General features: G+C 43.4%; 1 protein-coding gene across 1 annotated transcript; it reads left to right on the top strand.

Annotated features, from left to right (window-relative positions):
* The first annotated feature begins 434 nt into the window (after positions 1 to 434).
* LOC135503249 (pre-mRNA-processing factor 6-like) lies at positions 435 to 10,184 on the top strand. Its single transcript, XM_064796726.1, has 18 exons — positions 435 to 539; positions 989 to 1,048; positions 1,264 to 1,348; positions 1,560 to 1,757; positions 2,056 to 2,150; positions 2,458 to 2,653; positions 3,102 to 3,389; positions 3,714 to 3,840; positions 4,013 to 4,131; positions 4,446 to 4,608; positions 5,011 to 5,119; positions 5,507 to 5,576; positions 5,836 to 6,051; positions 6,420 to 6,686; positions 7,068 to 7,142; positions 7,618 to 7,819; positions 8,381 to 8,646; positions 9,159 to 10,184. Exons 1-18 carry the CDS (start codon positions 451 to 453, stop codon positions 9,309 to 9,311), a joined length of 2,778 nt encoding a protein of 925 aa, XP_064652796.1. The 5' UTR covers positions 435 to 450; the 3' UTR covers positions 9,312 to 10,184.
* Positions 10,185 to 10,298: the final 114 nt, after the last annotated feature.

The following is a 10,298-nucleotide window of genomic DNA, read 5'->3' as shown; positions in this document are numbered from 1 at the left end:
TCACAACCAGAACACCTGAAGACCTATTCCATGACACTAGACTCCTCCAGTCCATTTCGTCATCCTGATCGTCCTCCCTCTACCGGTTGACTGACGGGACGAGGTCAGTCCACTGCGTCTGGAGTGTACTGTTGGCCTAAGACGGCAGTATCTAAAACGACATACCACATACCAACACACCCACATGCCAATTTTTTCCAGGTGGGGCAATCCAGTGACGGTTGAAGCTTTTTCTTCACAACTGTTGTTAAAGAAAAATCTGTCGATCTTTCGACCTTAGAGGGCGCCACCGCCAGTAACTTGCAATTATCCTGGAATTGCATAATTAGACGACAAGTGGTTAAAACCACGTGGCCTGAATTTAAATTTCCCGCCACGAAACCTTTGCAGATCTATGGTAATCTGCAGGCCAGTTTCCGCACAGAGGAGTACGCAAAGCCGACGCACAAGATGGCGGTCCAGTCAATGGTTTCGAAGAGAAAGAAGGAGTTTATTGGACTCCCAGCTCCACTTGGTTATGTTCCCGGTCTAGGAAGAGGGTAGGCATGAAGATATATATACACAAAATTCATATGTCCTGAAATTTAGTTGCTGCTGTCTCCCACTTTTGAGATATCGGGTGTCAAGTAGTGTCCGATTATAGATTTTATTTTATCCGATAAATTGAAATGGTGAATTTACACACACAAAGTACTGTGTAGCAGAGGCAAAACAAAGAAAGGTTCCTCCCTGTGAGCACCTGCTATGTTGTTGACCACGGCACCGCTCAGTCCTTTTGAAAATCTAGAGCAAAGTAAATTAGAGTATAGGCCGGGCTATCCGTATGCAGGTCAATCCTTGCCTGAGATACGTGATCTCTGGCTTGCCACACACAATGTGACACAATCCCGACCCGTGGCCCACATGATTGATACATTTTCCACCAGGTTGTTCTTTTGAATTACGGTATTGTTTTTATTTTACTAAATCCAAAGTCTTTCCTTTCCAGAGCTACAGGTTTCACCACCCGATCTGATATCGGTCCAGCCAGGGATGCTGATGACATCTCGTAAGTAAATTTGTATGGATTCACATTTTGTTGACTTTTTGCCTCAGAGGTGCTGAAAGTGCATGGGAGGGTTTCTGTTTTCAATATTTTTCAGAATTGAGCTCATTAGCTGAAACACAAGACAACGATTCGATTTTATTTTATTTTAAATTTTGATTTGATTTGATTTGAAAAGTTACTTGTTGTATATCTCTTTGTCTGCGTCTCGCCCACAGGGATGACCGTCACGCGCCACCGAAGAAGAAAAAAGACGATGATGAAGACGATGATGAAGATTTGAATGAAGCAAATTATGATGAGGTAAGAAAGATGCTGGTGGAGAACTTGTGTTGGTTCAGGTTCGATTTCTAGTCAACAAGTTATCTATTTAAGTCACAACAAGTCGGCAGGTTCTACTAAAGTTGAAAATTTGCAATTCCAACGATCCTTTTGGTATTTTACGTTTACTCAAACGAGCTGTTTTAAAATCACATCATTTGGCAATGAATTCCAAGTTCCCTTCGTCCTCCAGTTCACAGGTTTCGGTGGAAGTTTGTGCGGTAAAGATCCTTATGATAAAGACGACGAGGAAGCTGACCAAATTTACGAAGCGATCGATAAACGGATGGAGGAGAAGCGAAAAGAGCGACGAGAGGCGCGGCTTCAGGAGGAGCTGGAGAAATATCGTCAGGAACGTCCAAAGATCCAGCAGCAGTTTTCCGATTTGAAGGTGAGTTGAAAACCTTCTGCTAAGATCAGGGACCATTATGAGGTAGAATGCGGTAATTGTAGCCCCGGTTTATTTGTAGCCCCTGCATTGTATGATGCGTGGGGATATCAATCAATATCATAGGCAAGGGCTACAATTAAACCGGGGCTACAATTACCCCATTCTACCTTACTTCCATGAATTAAAATTTCATGAATTTCTAGGATTTGGCTAATTTACCCCAAAAATTAGTTTCTTGAATTGCTGGGAAAAACAAGGCTTTTAATCATCTAAACCTTGGATTATACTTGAATTTCAGCGAGAATTGGCGCAAGTCTCATCAGAAGAATGGGTGAACATCCCAGAAGTTGGCGACGCCAGAACGAAAAAACAGCGAAATCCTCGAAAAGAGAAGTAAGTTGTTTATGTCTTAATTACCTTGAACCATCTTTTACCTTTAAAGGCCTTGCGTTCATTAAAAATTAGAAATTTGTAATTGAATTTGAAAATTTGAAATTGCGTTAACACGTGCTGAATATAAATTTCAACATTGTTGTTGTGTAGACAGATATACAAATACTATACATACCAAGTTTCAGCAAATTTGGATACATGATAACTGGACTATGGCATTGTGTGTAACTGCATTTCTATTATCCTGGACCACAAATAATTACGAACGGCGTACCCCCTTTAAGTGAGGTTCTGCTGTATCTTACAGATACACTCCAGTGCCTGACTCAGTGTTACACCAAGCAGCCATGTCTGGTGAAACCACGACTGCCATGGATGTGATGGAGCAGAGATATGGTGGCCTGGTGTCCCCCTTCCCGGGTACCGGAACTCCTCAAGCCGATATTGATATGAAGAAGATTGGCCAGGCCAGGAACACGTTGATGGACATCAAGTTAACACAGGTGCGTATATTTCAGTTAAAAATCAACTTGAACCGTATTGATTATATCGCACTCGGCAAATTTGTCTCTTCCTGATCAGCGCCCCCTGGTGGTGGAGCTCTTTAATTGTGGTGAACAAAATGCCCGACTTATGAGGTCAGTCTTTGATGTTTCTGCATTGCGCCAAAGGAAGACCCCATAACTCAGTAAAGTTCAGCCTCTCCAGCAGGGTGGCACTGATCAAGAAATGAATTCAGCACAGTTTTGAGATGTAGAAGTCGTTTCTTTAAATATCACATTTGGCACAGAGTAAATACATACGTTACCAAATCTAACGTAGATTAGAATTGGAGCATGACGCAACTCATTGTTGTTAAAAGTATCTGGTCTGTAACATATCTAATTGATGTAATTTACCATAATTGCATGCCTTTTGGTTCAATTTTGATTGATTTCAACATTTTCGTAGGTTTCTGACTCCGTCAGTGGACAGACAGTAGTTGACCCAAAAGGCTACCTGACTGATCTACAATCTATGATCCCAAATCACGGCGGTGATATAAACGACGTCAAGAAGGCACGCTTGCTCCTCCGCTCGGTCCGCGAGACGAATCCCAAGCATCCGCCTGCGTGGATTGCATCGGCTCGTCTTGAAGAGGTCACAGGCAAGCTCCAGACAGCTAGGAATCTTATCATGAAGGGCTGTGAGGAGTGTGTGAAGAGTGAGGACATCTGGTTGGAGGCTGCCAGGCTCATGGTAAGGCCACACCAATTATATTTTTAGATTTTTGGTGGAGAAAGAAATTTTTCTTCGTCAGGGAAGGGAAAACCTCTTAAGAATACTGAATACATAACATACCTTGAACATGTCAGCACACTTTTGTAGAAAATATCAAACTTCTATTGTTGTGACCTAATTATGGTATCTGGGTTACCTGATTGACGTCAGGTCATTGACAGAGGTCAAATAATGTAGAAATGACCCATTTGGGACCAGAACCACACAGTCTATTAAGAGAGGTTGTCCTGCTAATGAGGTGTCCGCTAAGTGAGGTTACACTGTATTGGTTATTTCTTCCAGCCAGGAGATCAAGCCAAGGCAGTCGTGACACAGGCAGTCCGACAGATACCCCACTCGGTCAGAATCTGGATCAAAGCCGCCGATCTGGAAATGGAATTAAAGCCAAAGAAGAGAGTGTTCAGGAAAGGTTCGTAAAATGAATTCTTTGTGTAAACTTTCGAAAACGGTACTGTAAGATGGGGTTACATTTGCTCAAGTGGGGTGAAATGTTGCTGTTTTATGCTCAAAATCTAATCTCTAAGTCATACTCACTGAGCAATGGTGTTCCTCACCCATTTCTTTCCTTCTTTCCCTTCTAGCGCTTGAGAATATTCCAAACTCTGTTAGACTGTGGAAGGCCGCTGTGGAGCTGGAGGATGAGACAGACGCCAGGATTATGTTGAGTCGAGCGGTCGAGTGCTGTCCGACAAGTGTGGAGGTAAGATCTGTCAGAATATGCAAAAGCTCGAGAGATATCCTGATCTAATATGGTCAACTTGAATGGAAACAACGAATTCGGCACCAAACTGGTGTCCTTAGTAGAGAGGTGTCCGCTGAACGTGATGTTATCCATGCATAGCCTACTTTGTTGTCATCGTTAGCATGGTCAAGTTTGCGCCCTTCTGTATTAGAAAATGCATTAGCTGTTCTAAAAAAGGCAGGGAGAACTTCTTGTGGGGCAAGGTTCTGCGCCCTTCTATTTCATCTGGAAGAAACACTATGTTATCTGAAAGATTTCCTGTTTCTTTCCAGTTGTGGTTGGCCCTTGCGCGGCTCGAGACGTACGAAAATGCACGTAAAGTCTTGAACAAGGCGAGAGAGAACATTCCAACGGATCGACAGATTTGGATCACTGCCGCAAAGTTGGAGGAAGCCAATGGAAATATACACATGGTGGAGAAGATCATTGCCAGAGGTAGGCCCTGTTTGATATTTTTATAATATTGTGGCCCATTTTATCAACACTTTTGCAACTGCACATGGTATGTACCTGGTCTGTACTCTGCTTACTACTACTACTACTGACCCACAGTAATCTGTACTGCAACAGTTTCCCAAAGTTCTATCTTTCACCATAGTTTCTGTAGTTTTTTGGGCGGTTACACCTGAAAAAACCAGATGGCAGCACTGCACTAATTCTTCAAAGACCTCGCCTGCATTCAGGCTATTTCACATTGAAACCTTTCCTAAACCAAGTTGGGATCTAGGCTGCCCTGTCTATACAGGGTGCAGGCCAGGGGCATGGTACACTGCCCAAACCCTCGAAAGGGAAAGTGTTAGGAGAGAAAATATAATCGTTGAATATTTCTCCCTCCAGCGCTGCAGTCGTTGCGAGCGAACATGGTTGAGATCAACCGCGATCAGTGGATCAAAGATGCGGAGGATTGCGAGAAGGCGGGAAGTATCAACACCTGTCAGGAGATTGTGTGAGTTGTTTACGTTGATATGTTGCGAAAAAAGTCCTTGTTGATCTCATTTTACACACCTGCAATGTTCTCCGCAAGGCCATTTGTCACGGCATCCCACCCTACGACTACGTTGACAGCTTACCACTCTACCTTGGAAGAGCCACCCTACCTTGCTCTCGAATTTTGTAAAGGGTTTCTATTAATTGTTGGCCACCCTACCTTGTGTTGCACACTGGTAAAAGTTCTTGAATATCAGAGGTACCACCATACCTTGAGAAAACGTTGTTGCGAACTCTGGCCCACCGCACCAAACTTTTCGTTACCATCACCAAAGAGAAAGTTCACTGATGTTTGTAAACAAATGTAGACCAGGCTTTGAAAAGCTGTCTGCTTTGTTTTTTCCAGGCAATCAGTTATCAGTGTGGGTATTGAGGATGAAGATAGGAAACACACATGGATGGAAGACGCAGAAAGTGTAAGTTTGAGAAAACTTCGAAATGATATTTATAGCTTAATCTGTTGCCAAGACTGTGCGACACAGAAATCAACCCTTTTCTACCTGATATTTTGATCACTGAGACTGGTAGGACCTGATATGTTAGCCTCCCATCCAAACCCCATGCAAGCCACATTGTAAATGCACAAAGCAGTCATGTCAGTTTCATTAAATATTGCTTGCTTAGCTCTTTGCTTTGTTCATCCTGTCCAAAAATCTTTATACATCTCTTTTCTAGTGTGCCACCAACGGGGCCGTCGAATGTGCTAGGGCAATTTACGCGTTTGCCCTGCAAGAATTCGCCAGCAAGAAAAGCATCTGGCTGAGAGCGGCCTATTTTGAGAAGAATCACGGAACCCGAGACTCCCTTGAGGCTCTGCTGCAGAGGGCCGTGGCTCATTGCCCAAAGGCTGAAGTCCTGTGGCTTATGGGCGCAAAGTCCAAATGGATGGCAGTGAGTAGTTTAATTTAGTACAGTTTTGTCTCTGCAGTTTTATTTGGTCATTAAGGTTACATGTAAGTAATTATTGCAGGTTATTATAAAGGTTTTTGCCATGGTTTTGTCCAGGGAGGAATAGTTCATCACAAGTCGCTCTGTTTCTCAACTCTTTCAGCCCAGTTCCGATCCAAGCCTAAGGTCTGTTCCCTCTCCACAGGCCTTCTGGTCAGTTACCATTGCTGAGCCAGTATCTCACCTCAAAATTTATCCAACGCCTGTGAAAACCGTGTGGTTTCCTGCATGGTTTCTCATGTTCATCGGCAGTTCCCGCACCAAACTTTCCAAGCTTGTCAAGAAACTGAACAACTGGTTCTTATTTTCAGAATGACGTACCAGCGGCAAGAAGCATCCTAGCGTTAGCCTTCCAGGCCAATCCGAACAGCGAAGAGATCTGGTTGGCTGCCGTCAAACTCGAGAGCGAGAATAATGAGTTTGAACGGGCGCGGCGTCTGCTGCAGAAGGCGCGATCGAGCGCCCCCACGGCTCGTGTGATGATGAAGTCTGTGAAGCTCGAGTGGTGTTTGAATGATATGAAGAAGGCACAGGAACTGCTCGAGGAGTCGGTCAAACATTACCCAGACTTTCCAAAGGTAAATATAACACGAAATTTGTCTTAAAATGGAGATATTTACAGGCCGTCTGCTGATCCACAAGGGTAAGGACTGATGGCACAGAAGAAAGAAGTTCTGTGAGGTCAGTTTTAACTCAGTGAATGTCGCAAAAGGTGTCGTAGTGGAAATGTTGAGGACTTTGAGCCATATATTAAACTAGAAATCTGATTGGTTCAATTGATGACCACATGAAAAATCGTCCAATTGGAGCATAGAAAAACAACCGAATTAAACTGGTTTTTGAGCAAGGTCTAAAAAAAAAACGGGGAAACTCAGTGCAAACTGACAAACACATAAGAGAAGCTCAGAAAATAGGGATGTTGTGACAATTACTTATTGTTAGTCTTGCCTCTTTTTCAGCTCTGGATGATGAAAGGCCAGATTGATGAGCAGCAGAAGGATCTGAATGGAGCTAGAGCTGCTTACAACCAAGGGGTAGGTTCTATATACCTTTTTCTGAGATAGTTGACCCCTTTCTCTCTATATTCAGCGCAAGGAGGTTGTGGGTGACCTTCTGTTAGCATTTTGATTTTTGTAACAGCTGGAGCTATTCAGTGGTCACGTTTGGTAACCGTTAGGGCTATTGAGTTGAAACTCTGTACACATGTACCCCTGCGCCAGATGATATCGGCCACAAAGTTTCAGCGTGATCTGAATTTGGCTTGGCCACCAGTCGGCCAAACTGATGCATCATAAAAAGTGTGATATGTCTTGAAATGATAACCCGTTCCAGTGAAAATTTTATGGTAGGTACTCCAGGCAAGAGCACATCACACATCATACAGGTTTTAATTTGACCCTCTTTTCAAGATCACGTTGTTAATCATAGATTATGAATCTGACGCCTTTACCATAACTTGAAAATTTATAATTCTTGATAAAGTCTCATAAATTTCTTGATTCTTTTCAGTTGAAAAAGTGTCCGGCTGCCGTTCCTCTGTGGCTTCTTCTGTCGCGATTAGAGGAACGAAGTGGGAACATCACGAAAGCCCGGTCCATCCTAGAGAAAGCACGGTTGAAGAACCCTCATTCTCCGGAGCTTTGGCTCGAGGCGGTGCGGGTTGAGAACCGAGGAGGTCTCAAGAACATTGGTCAAACTTTGATGGCAAAAGGTGGGTTTCTAATTCGTCCAGGGTTCAGTGGTGCTAAAACGATGCCTGCATTGTCCTCCTGCCAATGGTCTCCTCCTCTTGAAGTCTGCAAGGTTTTGGAGAGTACTTTGTACGTGAATGGGGACACTGCTCTTCCTGCCTTGGGTTTTTACTGGGCTGTTCAAAACTCCCACGTATATAAGTGAAGTGTTTCACTGCTGATTTCGTTCAATGTTTTGTTTTCTCGCTTATTCATTAATGAATGCCATCAGAGGAATATGCAATGGGTTGTTTTGCTCTAGTTTTAACCTGTTGGGGCTGGGTCTTGCCGCACGGCATGATGGCCAAGATTGAACCATTCTCATTGTATTGAATACACATTAAAGTGTAGTGTGTCAATCTTAGTATAGATGGCTCTGCTGCAGCTCTGGCCTCTTTGGAGGGCTGTGAAGCTCATATCGCTCCGTTTTTCACCAGGTTTTTTTCTGTGTAGCTTGTGAAAGTTGAGGAAACTTTTCTTCAGAAAATAAATTCAGGCCCCAAAGGTTTAATATTCGGTAACCAGCAAACATTTCATTCCAGCAATGCAAGAATGTGGCTCGTCAGGCATTCTTTGGGCAGAGGCAATCTTCATGGAGGCCAGGCCGCAGAGGAAAACAAAATCCGTCGACGCCCTGAAGAAGTGCGAGCACGATCCCCACGTTCTGTTGGCGGTCTCGAAATTGTTCTGGGCAGAAAGGAAGATCAATAAGGCGAGAGAATGGTTCACACGGACGGTCAAGCTCGACCAGGACTCCGGAGACGCTTGGTCGAATTTCTATAAGTTCGAGCTGATGCATGGCGCAGAGGTAGGTTCTGTTAACAAAAATTGGAGCGAGTTCACTCTCCACAGTCGTGGCCCAAAAGAAGGTCTTCAATTGATGAAAAAAGGGCCTCTGTTAAAAGTATTTATAGTTGAATGTGATCAAGCTACGTCAAGAGACTTGTCTTGAGTCTGCATGTAATGTGGCTAAGATTGCCGAGAGCCCAGGATTGTATTTCTGGATGAACCGGCGTGGCTTTCAGGAAACTAAAATTCCTGGCTGTTCACAACACGTACAACGTATGAAATACTCGAGGGTCTGTCGGATGAGACTAAAAGCCGTGGTCCCTTGTACCTGAGTGTCTATGCCAGGGCAAGTAAAAGATCCCACATAGGTGGGCAGTAGCCTATAGTGGGCTCCATACCTCCGGCAAAAATCCTATAGGATTACGACGCCTGGAAATGATATGATATGACAACGTGGTCTCCATCATATTTACTTCTCTTATACACTCGTATTCCTTGAAATATTCTGAGTAATTCTTTTCCATTGTACAGGAACAGCAAGACGAGGTCCTGAAGAGGTGCACAGTGATTGAGCCTCATCACGGAGAAGCCTGGTGCAAGGTCTCGAAGCATATCGACAACTGGAGACTCAAGACGTCAGAAATCCTACCGCTCGTTGCTACCTCATTGCCCGTGCCAGTGTGAGGAGGCGGTTTTGCTGGATGGGAACGAATCAGATTGAAATTAGGCCCAGGATTGTGGATACTATATTGCTCAGCTGGATGTGGATTTGTTTTTTATTGGACTAAATCTTAAGAAAAGTTACTTCACTTCTGCAAAGAGTCTGAAGTATGATCTGTACGTAAAATTGAAGTCTTCAGTCTGTTAGTCAGTGGATACTGAGTGTCGTCCTTCCATTGAGATCTGCTGTTTTGAGAACTTGATGTAGTTTAACTATCACGCAGCTGCATACTGGTTTCGTTCATGTTAAAACCTGTTGTGACAGTTTACTGCAACATTGTAAGAGAGTGACGTACATGTAAGTGGCCGTGTACATGTAACTCTGTGCTGGTGTAGCCCGGGACAGACAAACTGCTTCTTCCGGATGACAATCGACTTTCTTCTTCAGAGCAATAACTTATGACACTTCTGTAAATGATATAGATATATATTTTAAACCTCTCACACGGACATGAACTGGTCAAATGGCCCAGAACACAGGCAGGGAGAACCCACGTAGGCCTACACCCAATATTAGAATCACAAAGGAAATAGGCCGACTACTGAATTACCCTGTAAGAACCAATCTAAAAATACCCCAAATAAATAAAGCTAGGCCCTTAAACCCCCAAGCTCTAAATTCCTAGATCTGGTAACACTGGCTTAGAAAATAAAGAATACTGTGTTGACACTGTTGAGCTCATTGAAGTGCGTCTGTCACACATAGGCCTACTACATGTACAACAGTCCTATTGCCAGTCTCTGTACTGGCTAAATTGTGTCAATACTGAATTTTGTAAAAAGATATAACATGTACATGTAAATGTAAATGTAGATGTCAATAAAATAATAAACGAATTGAAGGCGTTTTCATTGATTTTGTAGAGTTTGAAGAATACTCTAGATCCCTCTTTATAGGATACGCTTGGTCCGGTCCTGTATCATTGACACACTGGGTGATATGAATAAAGA

This window comes from Lineus longissimus, chromosome 19 (assembly GCF_910592395.1).
Source record: "Lineus longissimus chromosome 19, tnLinLong1.2, whole genome shotgun sequence".
NCBI lineage: Eukaryota > Metazoa > Nemertea > Pilidiophora > Heteronemertea > Lineidae > Lineus > Lineus longissimus.
This window is presented reverse-complemented; position numbering and strand designations above follow the sequence as displayed.

What these genes read in the sequence shown, in the direction of transcription:
- LOC135503249 (XM_064796726.1), top strand. Translation starts at nt 451, where the DNA reads ATGGCGGTCCAGTCAATGGTTTCGAAGAGAAAGAAGGAGTTTATTGGA. An exon ending in CAAAGTCCAAATGGATGGCA is followed by an intron (nt 6,052 to 6,419) that starts GTGAGTAGTTTA and finishes TCTTATTTTCAG; the next exon opens with AATGACGTACCAGCGGCAAG. An exon ending in TCAAACTTTGATGGCAAAAG is followed by an intron (nt 7,820 to 8,380) that starts GTGGGTTTCTAA and finishes ATTTCATTCCAG; the next exon opens with CAATGCAAGAATGTGGCTCG.